The sequence below is a fragment of the Balearica regulorum genome, chromosome 1, assembly GCF_011004875.1.
Source record: "Balearica regulorum gibbericeps isolate bBalReg1 chromosome 1, bBalReg1.pri, whole genome shotgun sequence".
Taxonomy (NCBI): domain Eukaryota; kingdom Metazoa; phylum Chordata; class Aves; order Gruiformes; family Gruidae; genus Balearica; species Balearica regulorum.
In genome coordinates, this window is record NC_046184.1 from 120772049 (window position 1) to 120793942 (window position 21894).

Here is a 21894-nt window from a genome sequence, read left to right on the forward strand (position 1 = left end):
AGCTCAGAGACTAGTCCCCTCATTACCAGAATGCTGATCATACCAAAAGACAAGCCATGTTGGGGCTGTGAAAATGTTATGATAACAAACAGTCAGCATTAAAAAATCTTCTGCAAACATTGTAGTTACACAAAGGTTCAACATACTTTGTATTAATTCTGTCACGGTTCTGTCAAGTTGAAATTTCCCATTTCATTCCAGCTTTTGTGTCAGTTTTGCAATAAAGTTCCCCTCTTCTTTTAAGCAACATGCCATTTCTGAAGTGCTGCTTCCATTGCACTGCAGTTTCTTTAGCCAGGGTGAAAGGTATTGGTGCAGTGTCCTCTGAGACCAAAGTTTGTGTCTACAGGACAACGTGGAGGTTGACAGTTCATGCGGGTTTGCTGTTCTCTCTCAATTTTCACGTGACCTGTTGCAGTGAGAATGCAGTTCCAGTTCCACCAGTGCTTTCTTGCAGCAGTAGTGGATGACAGCGGTGATGCAGATCCTGATTTAGAAGCACACAGACTGCATCCAAAACCACATATCCAGCAGATCAGCAGCACTTGATTAGATGATAAGATCAATTTTGGCTGGTATTGAAAAGCCCTAACAATATTATCCATTATTCAGCCTACCTAGTCCCTAGCAATCAAGACTAAAATTGACAACTTTCATCCCAGGGTTTTTAGGAAGGGCAAGTGCAAAACGGTCAGGCATTTTCCAACCTAATAACACAAGGCTGTTATATTAAAATGGCTTGTAAAGCAGGAAACCACAGCAACACTTCAGATATTTTGTCCCTTGCCTGGCTGGCATCAAATCATCCGCAACACTGATTCACTGACAGGTGCAAAGAGTGCGGGATCTATGTTGTCCTGTCTGCAGAGAAAGGGAAGGAAAACAGAGATAGCGACTGAGCACGAGTGCCTGTACTACATGATGTGAGCTTGGGAGTATTCAATGGCTATTGCGCTGTATGGTACATCATAGATAGACCAATGGTTTTGGCTCTACAGCCTATTGAAAGGCAGTAAAGAAGCTCCTCTTCCCTTTAAGACTGTTCAGTAATCTCAGGATTTTTCAGTAAAGTTACAGCCTATGTGTTGTGCATTTCAGAGCTATTTACCACAAGAAAACACCTAAGAATTCAATTTTTAGGAACTTGTTCTCAATCACATGATAAAAGATTTGAATCTAGAGATTTTTTTCTGACAAGAGTTGAACATACTTGCCAATGCTTGCCAAAATTGCCAGCTGCTTGCTTCCTGCTTGCTTTATGGCTTCAAAGAAAGCTGCTGCTGCCTGTGCAACAGAGCATGGATCTCACGTATGAATACTTCCAGGAAAAAAGTCTTTTTGTAGTATGGTTCTTGGAAGGTGAGTACTAAAATAATAGCTAGGAACTTGATCTGAAGTTGCTCTAGTCTTTTACTCATGATGCCTGCAAAACTTTATTGTGATAGCATCCTAGGTTATCACTCTTAGCACTTTTTCTACATGTGAAATTTGTAGCTGACGGCAAATACGCATGCCCATCATCCAGCCTCCAACTGCCTCTTCCATCCTAAAGAGGCTGAATGCTCAACAGTTTTCATTAAGTTATCAGTACCAAAAAGAAATGGTAAAAAGTAGTCCGTGAAGGTACAAAGCTCAGAGCAGGTGTCCAGAAGAGTGTGGTGGGTCCTTCTGTGGAGCTGGAGTGTGATGTGGGTTTTCAGAAGTCCAGTGCACCGCCGCTCTCCCTTAGGTCTGCAGTTCTCTCTGGAAAGCAAAACTAGTTATGCATTTATCCAAACGCTCATGTTGCCGCCTATTGAACTCTGAAAGGGAATTACTTTTTTTTTCCCCACTGTACTAGGGTCACCAAAGGAACCACGGGGCTGCTGGAGCCAGTTCTGCCACCTGAAGTTCTTCAGAAAAACACACCACCTCAGCAAAAGCAGTGCAATCCAATTCCCATTGCGTGCACTGTGAACCTGAGCAAATGCCATCAGCTTCTCTCACTGCTTTAGTTCACTAGTTCTCAGCCTCGCATGAGCTGAGACAGGAACATAAGGCTCATAAATAAATATGGCTGAGGGGTGGAGGAATATATTATTAATGCTGGTAGATACTGCACGCATGGGACACATGCATACAGGGAGCTAAGTAGGCTTTGAAAGGGTTTATTTTGTTTCCTCTTAGTTGTTCCATTGCTGGTTTCTTTTTCTTTTTTTTTTTCTTTTTTTTTTTTTCATTTTTACTGGGGTGGGAACCTTTCATGTCTATTCAGATCTAATAGTTGAAGCATAATATTTCTCAGACAGTAATGTATGTAGGTACTGGTACTCCCCTTAGTGCTATAAACTTTTTGCTTCCTCCCTAGTGGGAGAGCTGTTCAAAATGGAGGCAGCACAAATTCTGTTCACAATGTTGGAGAAACATCTTGCTAAATGACTAATTTTCACCACTCAAGGAAAGCAACAAAAAACTTCTCTTTGCTCTCATAGGAAGAGAATCTTTAGCAAAATATTTGTATCCTCCTGAAAATCTGAGAGACAGAAGTGCTTTACTCAGGTTTCAAAACTGGAAATGGAAGATCAGAAAACACAGATGCCTCCTCTTTGATTATACCTTGCATTAGATGATTGGCTCTGACAGGTGAGCTGTTATAAAGCTAATTTCTGGAAGGAAAACTTTTAAGGGCATGCTGATGGACAAACTCCTTATCTTGCAATTTTGCATCTCTCAGATCAAAATGGATCTCTTTCCTAATTCCTTTGCTAAACCTTTAACTACAAGAGTGAATTTTGTTTGAACAAAGCACAGAAGCTTCTGGAGAGACCACATGAATCCAGTCCACAGTGCGCAATAGCAGGTAAGAGCAGATCAGGAGCATTATGCCACAATACAGAATTGTTCAGGTGCAAGCCATTTCCTTGGTCCCTTTTTCAAAGGCATGCTAGTTCTACTTTATTTTGGTTTGTTTCAGAGTCCATTAAACAGTGTCCATGTTTCTATATTGCAGTTGAAAATCCTTTATAAGAGGGTAAATGAATGAATTAATGTTTACATCTGAAGAATGTCCCTGTGAAAAATTATAACATGTTAGCATTTAGCTAAATAAAGATTAAGCTGTACTTTTTTGCATCGATCACTTCCTTATAATGGAAATCTGTGCTTTCATTGGATACGAACTCTTCATGTGAAATGTCTGGGCTTCTGTGCCTGCAAACAAATCACAATGATGTATATATTTTGGGGTGAAGAAAAAAAATTAATATTAGAGGTCTTAAAGATTTAGAAATGCTATCCTGTCTTCTTTAGCTTTGTTGAGTGACAGATAAGCATGTGATAGCATAAATCTTCATGTGTAAGATAGGTTGTGAAAACAGTGTGTGTCATAAAATATACAGGTGGGAGGTTGAACTTAAAAGGCACACATAACCTTACTTCGGTCGTTTCCTTGTGTGTGAAAGCCTGATATTGGCACTTCGGTTTGAGGAGGAAGTCTCACATATTTCACAAATGAGACTGGGGCAGGAGTGTTTTCACCACATGCCATCACAGTGGCACAGACAGCTGTCATGGCTCACGGCCGTATTGCTGGTGCTGGAATAGCATCATTGCTATTCGGTCATTCATTTGTTCATTCATTCATTCATTCATTCCAGCAAACTGGGTACTGGAATAGCAGCACTGTCACCACTGTCTGTGAGGACTAGGCTAGAGCAGGATGGGATGTACACTTTGGTGCTTATGGTGGCTTTGTCATGAAGCTAAGAAAATTACAATTAAGAGCCTGTCTACTTGTGAGCTATGTGTCTAGGCTCCTACCAAGGCAGTGGAGGATGGTTTACTTGCCCCGCACATGCACTATCTAGTGCCACTTGAGGTGTCTTAGTGCACTTTGCCTGACCTCCAGCAGCTGGTCCCGAAGGCCTCGGATCTCCCGTAGATCCTCTATCGTATCTGCCTGAGCTGTTGCAGGGCATCTGAGACATCCCTGTGGGGATGGTGGATACAGTCCAGGGCTAGCTGCAGATCCTTGCCCTTCTGCAGAGACACCCATGAGCCAGGCAGGAGAGCCTGGGGTCTCTAAAATGGCTATAGATGCCTCTGCTTAGGCATCAGATCCCTGCCTGGGAGTCCACCTGAGGCACAACAACTGTCCCTGCTCAGCTGACTGAACCCAGCAACTCTCTGCCAGTGCTGGAGGGATGCTGACAGCAGAGGACCAGGTCTCCATAGAGTAGGTCGCCTGCCCTGGTGCTCCCTGCATCTCTCTAAGACCCCCGCACTCTGCCCTGTCCGCTCTGCACATGGACCTGCCCCGATCCCCAAATGCACCCTCGGGTCACACATCTCTGTATGACACAACTCAGCTGCGACAAATATGTGCTAAACCTTGCGTGGCACAGACAACCAGAGACGGACAGACAGGGCAAAACCAGACCTCCATCTGTTCGTGTATCCAGTCCAGGAAGGAGGTGGTTCGGCTGTAGACGCCCGGCTTGTTCTTTTCTGCACAGCCCACGCCAAAGCTGGTAGTCCCCACCAACTTCCAGACACTCATATCTTCGCATGCTAAAGGGCCCCCACTATCTCCCTGGAGGACAAAAGATTAAAACAAACATCAGTGCCCCAGAAAAGGAGAGGAACTCATAATTGGGGGGCAGGGGGAGAGGCATAGTCCAGTAATTCAGTGTCTCCTGTTTCTGCTCTGTTCTGGGTCCTAGGAAAAGCATATGCTACAGCAGAAGTTGGAGACCTCTTAGCGATGTGCATTAGATCATATTTGTCTTTCTCCAGTTAGCAGTACTATACAACAGAAGCTACACTGAAGCTTGCTGTTAAACAACATTTAGGTGCTGGGGAGCGTGCCTGTCCTGCAGGCAGGACATCACTAATCTGCAGTCTCCATGCCATGGTCTTGGTCTCTCACAGCTGCTTCTCTCAAAAAGCTCCTAGCTATTGAGCTGAGCTGAGACCAGGATTGCAACAGCAAGCTTGTATTCCACCTCCTTCCCTGCCTGCTCCTGCCTGCAGTCTGGCACACTGCTTTTCTGGCTTCCAAGAGACTTTGCTAAGCAGATTCAACTCGATGGACTCACATCTAAGTACTGAAAACTCTCAATTTATTTTGCTGGGGCAGTTTCCTGCCCTGTGAACATCAAAGCCAGCACAACAACAGAAAAAAATGAAATTTGGAATGAGCCTCTCCCTTTAGTGAGCAGGGCTCATTTTGTCGGTTGGAGCCATATGCCAGACACAGTGATGTGCTGGTACCGGGTACCTTGCTGGGGAGGGTGGTGCAAGCAGGTGCTTCAGTGAAGATCTATGCAGCTAATGCCTTTGCCTTGTCTTGTCCCAGATGTCATTGGGACTGAGCAACTCTAGAAACATGAAGTTCCTCCCCAGCCCTTGCTCTTCATCCATGACTAGCTAGGTGAGTCCACATTAGTGTGTGTGTGGATGAAACTTGGCACGAGGTGGGCAGTGGCATGACTCTGACAATGATTCTGAGTCGTCACCACCCTGTGATGTGAAGGATCCTCTGATCCATCACTGCTATAAACCCATCTTCCCCAGAGTCATTACTAATACTCTGAGTTACTCAAACACCTCTCCCTTTCTTCCTTCTCCCTGCCTCACTCTGCTTTTTCCAAAATCACATGCTTCTACTTCTCTTCTTGATATATGCTTTGACTGCTTTTCACCATGGAGTTTCTACACCTTGCAGGTCTCTGGAGCTGCTCACAGTGCAGTGCAGTGTAGAGGCCACAGCCAGGGCAAAGAAAGGCACCATGCCGTAGCGCATGGAAGAAATTAAAAAATCTCTTAAGTAAATTTGGCTTCAGCAGTAGCAGATATGGTCCACAGAAGAAATATAAGAAGGGAATTGTAGCATATGAATGTGTGCACAGTGAGTGGTCGATATTCATGGTAAACACAGTAAATGGCACAAAACCAAATGTTTGTCCAAGAAAAGCCTGGGAGTGCCTTCTGATAACTTATCACTCATGTTTTTCCATTGCTGCTGTTAATGAGCACAGCTGCAGTTTGGAAACTTCCATACCTGGCAGGTGTCTACCCCTCCCTTTAGGAAACCAGCACAAAGCATTGAAGGAGTTATGATCCCACCGTAGACATCCCTGTGATTGCAAATTGCATTAGAAATCAAAGGAACACCTGCGTAATTCATGGTTTCAGATGTATCACCTGTTAAAAAAACACACACAAAAAAGAAAAAACCTCTCTATCCTTGAAATTAATCTCTAGTTATTAGCAGAAAATGTTTTAGCATATGAAGAATTGGCAAGATAGAGTGAAAGAAATACCGTTAAAATGAGAACGTACTAGTAAGTCAACCAGGAGTCTCATCATTTACAGAATCCAGTAACTAGTGACTCTATAGAGCTGTGGATTATCACAGCATATAATATAAAGCTGTACCTTATATGTTTCTACTTCAAACTAAACAACCAATGACAGTCATAAGCTTAAAAGCTAGCTGGACACTGTTTTCAATACTAGTGCCAAAATTTGTTTCGAATTTATCCCTTCAAACACTTGATTTATTTTATAAATACTTCTTCTATTCATAGAATCATGGAATCATTTTGGTTGGAAAAGACCTTTAAGATCATCAAGTCCAACTGTTAACCTAGCACTGTCAAGTCCACCACTAAACCATGTCCATAAGCACCACATCCACGTGTGTTTTAAATACCTCCAGGGATCATGACTCAACCACTTCCCTGGGCAGCCTGTTCCAATGATTGACAACCCTTTGGTGAAGATTTTTTTCCTAATATCCGATCTAAACCTCCCCTGGGGCAACTTGAGGCCATTCCATCGTGTCCTATCGCTTGTTACTTGGGAGAAGAGACCAACACCCACCTGGCTACAACCTCCCTTCAGGTAGTTGTAGAGAGCAATGAGGTCTCCCCTCAGCCTCCTTTTCTCCAGGTGCTAAACACCCCCAGTTCCCTCAGACGCTCCTCATAAGACTTGTGCTCTAGACCCTTCACCAGCTTCATTGGTCTTCTCTGGACACGCTCCAGCAGCTCAATGTCTTTCTTGTACTAAGGGGCCCAAAACTGAACACAGGACTCGAGGTGCGGCCTCACCAGTGCCGAGTACAGGGGGATGATTACTTCCCTAGTCCTGCTGGCCACACTGTTTCTGATACAAGCCAGGATGCTGTTGGCCTTCTTGGCCACCTGCGCACATTGTCAGCTCATACTCAGACGGCTGTCAACCAGCACCCCCAGGTCCTTCTCTGCCAGGCATCTTTCCAGCCACTCTTCCCCAAGCCTGTAGCGATGCATGGGGTTGTTGTGACCCAAGTGCAGGACCCGGCACTTGGCCTTCTTGAACCTCATACAGCTGGCCTTGGCCCATTGATCCAGTCTGTCCAGATCCCTCTGTAGAGCCCTCCTACCTTTGAGCAGATAGACAGTCCTACCCAACTTGGTGATGTCTGCAAATTTACTGAGGGTACTTGATCCCCTCATCCATATCATTGATAAAGATATTCAGAGCCTGAATGAATCATTTCTATAAATCGGAGTATTTGCACACTGTTTAATGCCAACTTATAGTGACTTTTTATGTGGTAAACCTTGCTTTGATTTTTTCCCATCTTTTGCTATTATCTGTTAGTCAGGTAACATACTGTTCTTGTTCTCTGAACAATGGGAACAACACGTTAAATGAAACAAATGGATAATGATAAAAAACAATGACCTGAGAATTTTCACATGGAAGTGATTCAGTATATGGTATTGATTTAACATGACCTGTGAGCCATGGTAAAAAAAAAAAAAAAAAAATCCCTTTTTTGTTTTGTGACATTATTCACAGATCCAATTTCTACATCATCCAACCTGCCTGAAAATGCATACATGCTTTCTCTGAAAAAAATGGATGGTTGATTCTTGCATTCATGCTGTGCTTTCTATGCCTGAAGTTATAAAGGACACAGCCTGCTTGACTGAGGCTGAGTACAACCTTATGGACAGTGTTGCTGTCTACCTGTAATTTTCAACATTTTCACAGAATGTAGTCATCTATTCCTTGTGATAGGGTTTGTACAGCACTTTTGCAGTTCAGGATGAGCAAAAAATTTAGGAATATGTCTTCTTTTCCCCCCTAGATATATATATAGATATAGATATAGATATAAAAGTTGAACAATGCTCCAACCAACTCCTGTATTTACTGTATGTAAGATGTTTTCATGTAGTGTAATCAACAGCAAACCATTTAAAATACCTCCTTCCACAGTTGCTCCCCATCCTGATACCCAACACATTTTCCCTTCTGGGAACTGTTCACCAAAATTAGGCAGACAAATTGGCTCTATGTGACCTATTAAAGAAAAAGAGAGAGAGAGAATTGAGAATTGCTTTTAAAATTTAGCAAAAATCTGTATGCCTCAGTAAAACTTTGAGGATTTGGCTTGCAGTGAACTTGTTATGACCACCACCCACTCCCCACATCAATAGCCTGTCAGTTCTGCAGGTCTTTTTTCTTATGGCCAATACCATAGTTTCGAAACAATACCTACATCAGGCCTAATTAGTTTCAAGTATGAAGAAACAGAAGGAGGTGTTGGCAGGTCAATCAACTGAAGAATGAGCAAACAAGAAATGCACTGTGTACGCAGCTGACGGTCAGATCAGAGACCCCACGGCACGTTGCTTGGGCAGAGAAATGGCCTTGGCTAACCACGGCACGACTGCGTGGCACCTCCTCACAGGTTTTGTGCAGCAGCACGTGCAAAGAGCCGTGCGTGCACATCTCCACGCTCTTCTGAAAGGGCAACAAGATGTCTGGGGTCCTCTTTGCTTCTTACCCATCGGCTCATAGAGTTTCAGGACCTCTCTGCTCTGGGGCACTGAATGCCATGCAACATGATGTTTGATGCTTGTGGGGACAAACTGGGACACGTCAAGATAAGCTGGCAATGAGCAAAGGGAGGGAAGATACGATGTGATACTGAGCATTTCCTAGTTGTTCAGTTCTCCACAGTGCAACGATCCCAGCTCGAAGCACCAAACCCCCAGCATGGAGAGTACAAGTCCCCCTGGGCTGCCCCCAGCCCCAGGGGCATAGCATGTACATAGCTCAGGTGTGGAGCCGTTACTGTTCTTGACAGCCTCCCAAACTTATTCCCAAGCAAAAGAAAACAGCATTAGCTGAGATTTTAAACAGAAAAAAATCAAACTTAATTTTCATTCAAAGTGGAAGTTCAAAATTTTTCGAGAGAATTGATTTAGAAACTGACAATCTAGATGTGTCAGAAAGAGCCAGGCTCCCCTTTGCAGAGAGCTCAGAGTGATTAGGAGGTATTGTTAGGTGATTATTTAGATTCATACAATATTATTATACATTATTTCAATTCACTAACTGTGTCAGCTGTAGGTAGCATCCTGCTGAGAAAATGAAAGTAGTTTTGATTTAAAAGCATCATTATATTTGAACTGCCTTTTCTTCTCTTTGAAATTTAAGCTTGATTTTCAGCTTTGGACACTGCTGGATCTCCCTGTACTCACAGAAAGGACACAATAAAAATCTCTGTGACCTCCGAGTAAAACGAGGTGGGGCATTTATTTTAGATAGGAAAAATATTTATAAAGAATAAAGTTAATGTTTGCCTGTTATTAAATGCCTTCAGTAAGCCAATACCAGAATGGACTGGCAACATTTTGCAGAGGCCTGTGACCATGTCATTGCTCTCTGTGCCTGGATATCGAGTACAGAGGAGTTCCTGATACAGAGGCCGAGGGGTTTCTGCCGGTTTAGTGCGAACAGGGATAGCTGCGTTGCCATCGCAGCAGCAGGCTGGCTATGTCTACACTGCACATGTCTCATTGCTTTCAGAGGCGGTGGGGATCCACTCGACTGTCCTGGGTCAGGCATAGGGCGCCAACAGGAATTTCCCTGTCTGTACTAGGAAAGACCCTTCTCACTTTTAGCTAGAAAGGTGAGAAAGTCAAGTGGAAGCTAACAGAAAGAATTACCATTGAGAGCAAGCGGTGCTGCCAGTTTCATCAGTGCTATATCATTTCCCATTGTCTTTGGTTTGTAATTTCGATGGTATATAATTTTTTCCACTGAATATGGGTGAACTTGGGTGTCTTGCTGAGTCACAAAACCAACCTGCACACTCCATGAGCTCGGCAAGTACAGGCTGAAACAAAGAGATAGGAGAGAGTGAAAAACCTTCAAGAAAACCCTCAGGTTTTCTGATTTTCTGCTGAGCTTACAAACCACATAAAACTCTACAGGCAAATAGCTACAGTCTGCTCTATTTGCTCACCTATATATTAATATTGGCTATGTTTTGCATCTAATTTAAAATAATATAGAAAGTGTGACTAATCTTAGCAACACATTGGGTCACTGGTATATTATCTGTGCAGCTTTCTACAAATATATGGGAGTTTTGCATTGACCTACCTGTCTGTCCTATGTGACCTCACAGCCGTCGATGCTGCTGCCTGGCACACCTGCGCTCAGCCATCCGGCTCGCTCAGCGGCACTTGTGGCAAGTACGTACGTACGTACATATGTATGTATGTATATATGTTTCCAAGGGAGAGGCTTTCCTTCTGGAAGGTGTTTCTGCCCCCAGTTCATGAGCAGCCACATCTTTCAGCTTCCAGCACACGAGCAGCTGCTCTTCTCTTGGCTTCACCCCACTGGGCTAGCAGAGGGCTAGCAGCGGGCTAGCAGCAGTGCTGGGAAAAGGCTCCAGGGATGTGGGTTGTGCTGCCAGCTCCCACCCCCGTCAGCCTTTGAACACACCACAACCAACTGGGTTCTGGGGGACGACAGAGCTAAGGACAAAAGTCCTAAAATGCTTAATTCCTAAGTAATTATTTTTATGGCAACACAGGGCTCTAAATAGGATCTATGAGTGGGATTTGTCTGTCCCATCTCTTCTCTCTACTGGATATAAAAGCATCCTACAGGACTTGCTCAGAAGCAGGCATCCCTGTTGTGGGTGCCTAAAAGTGGCCAGACAATCCCATTTTATTTGTTTAAATGCCTTTGGTGAAAGTCGCCTGGAGTTTGTAAGAGTGAGAAGAGTTCTCTTGCACTATTAGCAAGAAACGAGACTGCAAAACCAGACAACTCATTATAAATAAGAGAGAGGGCTATGTTTATAATCACACAAAGAAGAGTCGTCTAAATAACTATTTAGCATCTATTTACAACTCAAACACTACTTCGAACAGCATAAAAAGGAGCAGTACCTATGTGGTAAAGGGCACTAAGCACAGAACAACTCACTAACTGCCACTGATTGATCCTGTCAACTTGAAAAGGATCATGTAATTTATTTTGGAGCTCCAGAGTACCAGAGCAGCCAAGTACAAATTCCTCCTGAGCTGTTAGTTCATATGCAATGTACAGAAATTGCAGATCAGGATACCTAAAATCTAGCACTTAAATGTTGTTTTAAGCTGATTTCCCAGGAATCTGGGAGTGCCCAGAATATCTGAAAATTGGGGTCCCTGATGTGGACCACTTCTCGGGGGGACTTTTTTCAGTGAAGACTTGCACTCATGCAAGGAGAGAGAGACAGTTTAAATGTTTAATGGGAGAAAGCCCATAAAATAAGTGTAACCTAATCTCTCCCGCAGTTTAAGAAAAAGCACGGTGCATTAGCCCTCCTCTGCAGTGGACGCACACACAGACCCACTGCAAGCAGGGTTAGTGGGACACCCTGAACAAGGCGATTTAGGGACTTACTCATAGACACAGTGGGCGGCCGTGATGATCCAGCGCGGGGTGATGACGGATCCTCCGCAGAGGTGATGCCCATGGAACTGCAGGCTGACCTGCCAGGGCCACTGCTGGGGGGAGGACACGTTGCCCCCCACAATCCGTGGCCCATAGCTGGCCCGTGTCCCGCACGCTGCCAGAAAGCAAAGGTTATGGTCCATGGAGGAAATACAGGCATGGTTTTGGACACCTTCATTCAGCCCCTCTATTCCCAGCCTTGCTGAGGCTGGGAGGTCTCTGCAGCATGATCGTCCCCATCCCCATGGCTCACATCTCGCTGTGGCTGCTCCCAGAGGTTTCTCCTCCTCCCTCCCATGCCTGCAGCATTGTGCCTGGCAGATGGTATGTGGGTTGTGGGGCTCACATCTTCTCCTCTGCAGACGTAGTGCTCAGCTGAGCTGTAAACCCCACTGTTCTGCCCTCCTTAAATGCACAGGGTCCCAGGGGCCCACATAGGCAGGTTGAAGCATCTCCTCTCCCCTGGTGATTATTTTGCTGCTGTTTTTTTTGACTTTTCATATCCCAATCTGAAAACTAGCTGACATGGAAAGATGTGGGGTGAAAGTTGAAATGTTAAGACAGAATTTCCCTTTCCCCACCAAGATGGCAAAGAGTTGGGATTACAGTATCAGTCCATGGACTCAACTCACAATCCTTAAATGTCTACTTCCTACTGTGATTCTCACTAAAATGGTCCTGCTGCCTAATGCTCCCAATCTGCCCTTCCAGCCTATTCTCACTTTCTGAAATTCTTTTAAATTTTATATAAGAAATATAATTTTTCTGTGATATATAATTTGGTATGATAAACTGATGGTATAGTATGCCCCAAGTACACAAATTCTCCTAACTCTTGCAGTGGATGAAGGATAGTTTCTGGTTTTATATTCACTTTTCCTGATTCTTACCCAAACATTTTAAGATGATCACATTTCCAGAAGTGCATTCCTCTCTAAGATGAAAAGACAGTGCAGTATTAGTTCCAATTCACAAATACTGGCATTTTTTTCAATATTGTGTCATCTTCCTGTACAGCTACATGCACATAAATACAAACAATTCATATATTGAAAGAGGTACAAAGTCATGTACTCATCCAATCTACTTAGGGCACTTAGCTGAAATACTTAAATTAGGAGCTTAGACACCATCGGGAGCCTGCAGACCATATGCTGCCCTGCTGAAGAGTGGTTCACTCTTCCACGAGGAGTGGCTCATCACCAATTTTCAACTTATGATCTGTAGTCTCCTTGGATCCATAGCTTGCTTCTCAGTGAAAGGTAACTAAAAAAAGCCAAGCAGTTGTCAGGAGGAAGAAATGGACAATAAAGGGTTCATAAGCCCACTGGGAAATATCTAGGGATCTGTAAATCGAAACAAACTGCTTCACAGTGGAAAAAGATAAGTGCCTGGTGTCTATCCATTTGCAAAAAAGGGATCATGGGACAAATGGGTTTTTCAAACAGCTCGTTTTAAAGCCTTTGTGGATTTTAATGGGCCTTGGATAAGGCTCTTAATTCATATTCTAGCAAGACTGCTACTGAAACTTGGTCTATGATGCATAACAACACTAACCACTTATGAAGTACTACGTGCCTGAGAAAATAGGCAACAATCTTGAACTATTAGTAATTCTTCTTCTATTGATGGCTCTCTTTCTGTCAGGATGAAGAAGCTGAGGCATACCTGAGGTTTGTTGCATTGTGCAGGGATGTCGCTTGATCAGCGGATAACCAGTGGCTGAGGGATACAAAATGTCTTTGAAACTGTTTTTCAACTGCAGCCACGGGCAGGTAACCTGAACTCACGTAACTGCAAATAAACCATAAGCACAGCTTCCTCAGACAGCATTTCAGTAATCTGTTTAAATAATTCAGCAGTTCTGCTAATGAAAACACAGTGTAGCAACCACAATAATCGGATTTTGACACTTGATAAAACAATCCTATCCTCCCCAAGAAACAGTTCTTAAAACATGCATGTGTTTTTGCCATAATCATGTGTGGAAGTCACACCAGCTGAGAGGCATTTAACTGGCAGAGAAAGTAAATTCTAATTCTAATATTGCAATAAAGTTCTTATCATAACTGGTTGGCACATTTCCTGAAGCACTAACAAGCTCATTGTCTCCTTTTTCCAGAGTTATGTTTTGCAGCAGGGAGGTTAAATAATTTGTAATTTTTCTTGTCTTTTTTTGTTGAACAATTGAGATGTATTTTATCCTAAAGGCAACAAAAATTTATTCAAAGATGCTTTATGCTGGTAACTATAATGTGCAGAAATGAGAATGGCGCCATTGTAAGAAATAACAAAGCATCATTGCAAGTCACAACTTCAAACTCTTTCTCAATTGTGTGAAAGCTTGTGTAAGAAACAGGTGCTTTTTCAGGAATGGGATCAATCCAGCAAGAATCACCTCACCAGGTTCTTCCCTAATTGTGAGGTGGACCTTAATTCCTAACAGATGTCATGACATGAATTGTATATACAATTTTCCTACCAAGGAAGTAAAAGAAATGGAAAATGCTCATATGGTTTTTCGTGCTGTAAGCTACTAGAGAGACAAGTAGGATTGAGGCACCTGTACCGCATAGGGAAGATTTAACCAAACTATTGTATTTAGCCATCATCCAGGATTTATAGCAGTAATAAACAGTATTTGCAGTGCATAAGTATTCAGGACTATTTCCCACATCATCCCAAATCTCCTCAACCATGTCATTCACAAAGGTGGATTGTTAAGTCCTTTTTTCTTTTAAAGCACAGACTAATACAAGGTTTCATTATAAAGATTGATAACCTCAGAGTTTGTTCAAAATACCAAATAAAGTTTCTTCCATTTTGTGTTCATACCTTGAGAAACCCAGGTGCCTGCAGGTAGTATTTCCATACTCTGCTTTCCAGTCGTCAGAGCAGACCGTTCGCCAGGATCCAGAAGTGAACACTTGCAGTACTGCTTTCTTGCCACTCAATCTGACTTTGAGATTCAGGAGAAAAACCCGAGTGAGTTGTGAAGAGCAACCACCAGGTACACAACAGGTACACAACAGTGTCAATGCACCACTGCGGCATCCACATTTCTTCGCTCATCGAGTTTTTACTACTTGTCTTTTTCATCACTTGAATCCTTTGACAGAATTTTTCTGTGCTTCCCCTCCCTACCCCCATTAAGGAAGGGAACCAAGGTACGCTGAGCTAGAACAGCCGGGAGAAAAAAGTCTGTGCTCATGGGAATGGATAGGGGATTCTAGCTCTAATACAGATGGAGAAGGCTGCTTTGCCCTCCACTGAGTCTGAGCAAGTCTTGTTGATTGCAGTGAGTTAGAGCTGCAGATGCTTGGCACTGAGGAAACCTACCATCAAGATAAGAGATCTTATCATGGTTGGCACCTCCTGCACTGCAGAGCACAGTCAGAGAGGTGGATGCACCCAGCCACCCCTGGGCTTCCACTGAGTTTCCCACCTACTTCCCTCTGCTGAAATGGGGCTGGCGTGTCTGGGCTGACAAGCATGTAAAGGCTGGGGAGAGGAGAGATGCGCAGGTTGGGAGCTTGGCTCCCGAGGGCTGCCTCCCTGTGCCAGCCTGGATCTGCTCAGCACAGCCCTTCCCCATGGGCGGATGGCTCTTCATGCCAGCCCAGCCCCATGGAGCTAGCACTGCTGCAAGCCGTGCTGCCTCCAGCCAAGAGACCGACAGGGAAATACTGCAGGAAGCCCAGGTATAGAACCATCACCCAAGGTCCCTTCGTCCTGCATGTCGCCATGTCCTCTTCACCCCTGCACCCCGCACCACAGCTGCTGCCGGGGTGCAGAGCCCCGGATGAGCAGGAGGCACCTGGGCCTGGGAAAGGGCATGTCTACATGGACTTCTCAGGGAGAAGAGAGGCCCACACTCATGGTCGCTGCAGGACAGGGGTTTCCCGCAGGCGCCCCATGGGCCACTGTTATGGCATTGCAAAGGCGAACAAGAAAAGCAGATTTATTGCCCGGAGGCTCCACAGAGGCCTGAAGCCTCCCTGGGGAAAACACACTCAAGGTTGAAAGCACTGTGCAGGGTTAGCTGGGGCCAAAACCTCATGGTTCTTGCCATTCCTCGTATTGCACAGATGTAAAGCTGTGCTGCCTCCTTACCTATAGCTACAGGAGTCAGAATTACAAGTGCACTGCTCTAGAAAACAGTTATTCTCTTTACTAATGTTAAAGTCCTTTCCCTCCAGTGGCTGCAAACACTACAGTCATCTTCCATAGCACAGGACAGGGAAGGACTATTTAAAATGGCCCTGTGATGCCCAAAACCATTACAGAGAGAAGCTCAGACATGGGGGGCATACATTTCACAGATGAAGCAGCAAACTCCACAGTACTTAATGCACAAAAGGCAGTGCTGATCTCTCCCGTTCCCACATCCCTTAAGATAATAACGGGCTTCTGCAATCTTCAAAACCAACACAGTGCAACTGTATGCCAGTGAATACAGAGTGTGCTGTATATACACACCATAATGCATACCTCGGGGGCAGAGGAAGTGCTAGCAGTCAAAAAGCATCTGGACTTCTAATGGAGAAACATGCCGGATATGGCAGTGGCAATATTCAGCAATCAACACATTTATCCTAAGAGCAGTTTGATTTCTCATAAACTGTAAATCAATACCTCAGAGAGATTGTTCCTCTGATGTGGTGATTTAGGTAATCCATCAGTCTCTATCCTTCTTATCTCACCCAAACTCTTTACAACATGCATTTCTTGATAACGTGCCAGATGCTACAGGAGGAGAGAGGAGGGATTTATAATCAAATTTAAATTACCACATCCGTATTCATCCTCCCCTTCTTTACAGTTGAAGACACCATTGCACCTGGCTGATTTCTGGATGCACTTAAAGGATGATCGGCAGCGAAACTTCCCAATGCAGTTGTATTGGACTAACAAGAATGAAAGAAAACAGGGTGATTAAAACACATTTGGATATTAATATAACGCTTCTGACTTCCCTTATCTGACCAGATTTCTGTCTTGCTAAGGAAAAGACAACTCCCGTACTCTAGGAACTTTTGAAATACAACCTGGACGTTGCTACATGGTGCTGCTAAACTCATCCATTAGTAATGACTTGTAGAATGAGTCAGCCTTGCTGTCTGTGCTGACTTGTTCCCAGCTCCCTCTATCCAGTTTATGTTTCACTCCAGGACAAGTTTCTGCCTGGTCCCTCAGCACCTCAGCAGCAAAGCAAGGACACCCTTGCAAAATACAGCCAGTGCACTCCCTTCCTGAGGGGATGCCCCAGACTCTTGCAAGCTTATCCCTGTTGCAGGTGTGAAGGCACTGCTCTAGCATCAACATATTAGGCACCTAGACCTGGGCAGGTCATGCTTCCCAATTGCAACTAAGCTCATTCAGTGTTTTCTTTTCCTTTGTAGCATTTATTTGTGTTAGGGGAAAGTTCTTTAATTCTTTGAAAACAAACTTAGAGAAATGAATAATAGGACAAAAAAATGGTGTGTGCTACCTGAAGCCTCCCCCAGTTTCTAAACTCTTAGGTCACCACCTGAGAGGAATCTGTGAAGTTTTACTAAAGAAAGGCTTCCTGGAGCTGCAGGTTCCCCAGTGTTTTAAATATTACACCAATCCTCTCATGAGTGCCAGATCTATTTTATCCCTACATGTAAATAAAATTTAAAGCTATCACATCAACAAGATTTTTTACTTCAGCAAACAAGCTGCAGTAGCAGTTTAATTCCATTCTAAGTAAAAGGCTCATGAAAAATTAAGCATTTGAATGGTTAAGCGAGAACTTAATGAATAACTAATTGTACTCACCACCCAGGCCAATGGCAACTGCTAGGATTACTGCAAGGAATAAACCACAGATATATGGAAAGTATTTTAGGGAGAGAAGAGCATGGCACATTGAAGGTGGTTCAATATCTCCTAAAAACCAAACAGAGAGAACGGCTTCTGTGAAGTTAAACCAGTTTGATTTTGCAATGAAAAAGATTTATCTAACATCAAACTAGATGGCAGTAGTAACCCCTGCATACACTTCATGAGCTGACCTGACCCGGAGGGGTTTGGATCCCCTGGCTCAGGGGCTGAGAAGGCTCTGGGTGCTTTGGGGCTTGCTGGTACTCTCAGACACCCCTTCAGCATTTGCCTCATGAGGAGTGTCAATTGTGCCCTTACAGAGCACCTGGCAATCAAGAATATGAGCTCTAAATTTTTATTTTTGTGGGCTAGATCACACTGCAAGCTTTAGAAGTATATGAGCACCTCTTCTGAAAATGTGAGTCCCAGAATAAAAATGAAATTCGGACCTGTTTTGTTTGTGTAATCAAACCTGTGTGCAGCGTACAGGTATACTCTCAAGTGGACTAATGAATTCTTTCAGTGGAAGTAGCAAAGAACGAACTAGTTTGAGTCTCCTTATGACCATTCCCATCTGTGATGCCTCCTGACTCTTGCCGCTACCAAGCCCATGGTCCCAGCGCTCCCTCCAGCTGTAGCCCCAGTGGGACAATGTTCTGAGCACTGTCTGGGACAATGGAAATCCTGGGACAAGGCTGGAGGTCACATAGTTCCGCTTCATGCACTGGGGAGCTAAATCCCATGCATGATGCATTCCTCTAAAGCTGGGGTAACAGAGGCAAGGAAACAAGCAACAAGAGCCTAAAGATTCGAACAAGAGCAGGGATATTGGAAAAAGACAGTAAATAGGTGTTCAAGACAAGAAGGAGGAAAGTCAATGGTCTTTTTGGACTTGGAAGCAGGGTTAACTGAAAATAATAGAAAGTTAAATTTGCAAAAAAAAAAAAAAAAAAAGATCCCCAAACTAGTCTTGAAAAATGTGGGAAAGGTGATCTGTTCAAAGTTTTGCTTTAAAGACACAAAGAGAACTGAGCAACGGCTCAAGGCTGAGTTTTGAGTTTTCAAGGAAAAAAGATTAATCTAAAGGTAAAACATACATCAGTAGTAACTGATGAATACATTTCATGAGCTGGACTAGACCAGCTCACCAGCTACCTCCATAGCTGACCTCAACTTAGTGGTCTTGTCAATCTGGAAGACAACAACAGATTCCACTGTCGGAATAATGAACGGTTCACTTGTTTCAGATGTGTTCTGATATACAAAGGGCAAACTATGGGAAAATAGCATACACAGCTTGGTCGTGGGTACACACAGGAACTGGCAGAACCTTGTCTTCAATTTTAATTCATGCAGGTCTTCACCCCCTCATTCTTCAAGCTTTGAATTTGAGTTTTGCAGACACTTAAAATCAGTCAATGAGGAGCGTCTCTCAGCACTGATAGACTCAGAAGTAAATTCCAGCCTATACAGACTCTCTCAGCAGCAGCTGAGTAACTGGTTTTGGCAGTGGAGTTGGCGTCTGGTATGCCAAGAATCTTAGACAGCTATAGTAGCTAATGGACTAGAAAATTAAATGGCACTATTTTCATCCTTGATGCTCAGCCTGCCTCTGTTGAAGTTAATGGTTGTTTTTGCCATGAAACCTATGGGAAGTAGCAAACACGCATGCTATTCCTCCAAGGCTGCTGTATTGTATATTCAGTTTTTTAATAGACCAATTTCCAGGCTGGTAAAATTTCAAATAAGCCATTCAAAAATGTGTCTGAAAAGCGTGGACAAATATTTGCTCTGTGTTTGAAACGTGTGAATAATCTGGCTGTGAAAAAGGCTTGCATATGCAAGCCGACACAAGATGTCATCACCTGTTAATATGCTAGCAAACCTCATGGCTGGGGGAGTGAGGTTGTGTTTCTTCTTCCTCTAAGTGAGTGCTTTCTCTGACTGAGTGGGCAAGCATAGTTTTGCAAGGCTAAAGACTTACATTACCCATTTAGATTACAAAGGTCAAAAAGCTGTGCAGTATCCCTACCAGATCCATCTGCACTGGGGTCCACTTTTGCTTGTGGTATGAAGAAAAATCTTTTGAAGGAAAATTGAATTTCTGGTACTGGTGGTTCATCTTCTGTAATGGAGATGATTTCAAGACTTCCAGTAGTGGGATTTGTCTCTTGTACCTGACTCAGTAGGAGAAAAAGAAAAGGGCGGGGGGGGGGGGGAGAAAGAAAAAAAAGAAGATAATCACCTTGTAAAATGTTATCATAGAATGGTTTGGGTTGGAAGGGACCTTTAGAGGTCATCTAGTCCAACGCCCCTGTCATGGGCAGGGACATCTTCAACTAGATCAGGTTGCTCAAACCCCCATCCAACCTGACCTTGAATGTTTCCAGGGATGGGGCATCTGCCATCTCTCTGGGCAACCTGTTCCAGTGCCTCACCACCCTCATTGCAAAAAAAATCTTCCTTATATCTAGTCTAAATCGACCCTCCTTCAGCTTAAGGCCATTACCCCTTGTCCTATCACCACACTCCCTGATAGAGTCCCTCTCCAGCTTTCCTGTATGCCCCTTCAGGTACTGGAAGGCTGCTATAAGGTCTCCCCAGAGCCTTCTCTTCTCCAACCTTCTGACCATTTTTGTGGCCCTCCTCTGGACTTGCTCCAACAGCTCCATGTCTTTCCTGTGCTGAGGACTCCAGAGCTGGACACAGTACAGTAAGTTATGTACTTAATGTTCATGAGAGAAGCTCTTATAATTATTTTACCAGCAAACTACTTAAGTTAATTTTTGTTCAAATTTGTCTAAGCACCATAGCTACTGTTAATAACTCACACTGGGGGTGTGAATCCATCCCCTGCTCGTTAATTGCAATAGGAAACAAGAGAAAGACTAAAAAGTGTATAACACCTGCACAGCACCTGGCAGGATCCTCATGCAGGGGCCCATTGAATTTTACTCCAGAAAACCTTTGATCATTTTCTACACAGTGAAAAACAAATTAAGCGGGCTACACAAGAATTCAGGGTAAATAGATCTGAAATGCTAATTTCTGACTCCGGTTCTGCACACTGTCACTAGCAAAAGGAATCAGATTTTTGAACTCATGGTGGTGTGAAGTATGTCCATGTTTGTTAAAGACAGTGGAGCTGGTAAGCTGTAAAAGCAGCATGTTTGCAGAGTCAGTCCTAGAAAATGCTTACAATGACACATTTTAGGCAAAGACTACGTGTTTTGTCTGTGACATTATATCTTTAAGTCACCTGGAATATCTTTTCACCTTTTAGCAAACAACTGCAATGACATTTCTACTCTTTCATTTGATAAAATTTCATGTACATTTCAATGGACATATATTAAGTTTTACATAAAATCTGCTAGTTTTAAGGCAGAGAAAAGGACAGCTTGCTGTGCATGATTTTTAAATATTAAAAAAAAGTGCCTTCTAACTGGTGCGTAAGTTGTCCGTCAGGAAACAAACCAGCACTGTGAAGTATACTACACGAAAACTAAACACTGATGTGTCGTTTATTTAGAGGATATCACATGCTCCCAAAGCTTCACTCACCTCTTCCTGAGAAGTCATAGTTAAAAGCAAAACTGTTTTCTTTCTTCATTATCAAAAGAAAGCAAAAGGAAATTCTGAGGTTGCTAAGCCAGTCTGCTCTGGAAAGGTTTTCACTGAGCTGCCCGCGGCTGCCCGTTCAGTCATCTGTTGCATACGGCATTATGGCAGCAGCCTGTGTAATTCAACCTGGTGAGGGGTATCGGGTAGCCCTGGATGGCGTGGCTATGGAAAGGGGAAGATATAAATTCAGCACGCTTTTTAATTAGCCTAAGAGCGTCAGGTAATATTGTAGTATTTGCAAACCTTTCTGTAACCCCTCAGCAAAGTAGCACCACAAACTGCACAGGCTGGCGCTTGCTCATCTTTTATCAAAACTCGTGCAGCTGAGAAGAGGAGTCTGCCGGTAGCTGTGGGTGGCAGAAGGCAGAAACCCCAGGTGCGCTCATAGGCTCACCTTGCTCTTTCTTCACTTGGTTTAGCCTTTGCTGTGTGCTTGCAGCAAAGAGCACAATTAAGGAAGTTTTTTTAAAAAAACAAAAACCAAAACAACCATGCTTTAGTTAGGGGTAACTTTTATAATTAAATATTGCACAATATTTTCGAAGTACATTGCAAGCAGTATCTCCTGTTTCTGAAGTATCAACTCATTTGTACTCTGGGATATAGAAAATGAAAATGTATGCTCAGCTTCAGAAAGTGCTC

At 43.6% G+C, this 21894-nt stretch overlaps 1 protein-coding gene across 1 annotated transcript; it reads right to left on the reverse strand.

Annotated features, from left to right (window-relative positions):
* Nucleotides 1–1725: 1725 nt before the first annotated feature.
* TMPRSS3 (transmembrane serine protease 3) lies at nt 1726–21210 on the reverse strand. The gene is made up of 13 exons (XM_010310197.2): nt 21193–21210; nt 19661–19805; nt 17584–17694; nt 16572–16688; nt 14617–14740; nt 13450–13575; nt 12672–12715; nt 11731–11896; nt 9993–10162; nt 8242–8337; nt 6041–6183; nt 4418–4570; nt 1726–1743 (listed from the first exon to the last, which is right to left on the reverse strand). Exons 1-13 carry the CDS (start codon nt 21208–21210, stop codon nt 1726–1728), a joined length of 1431 nt encoding a protein of 476 aa, XP_010308499.1.
* Nucleotides 21211–21894: the final 684 nt, after the last annotated feature.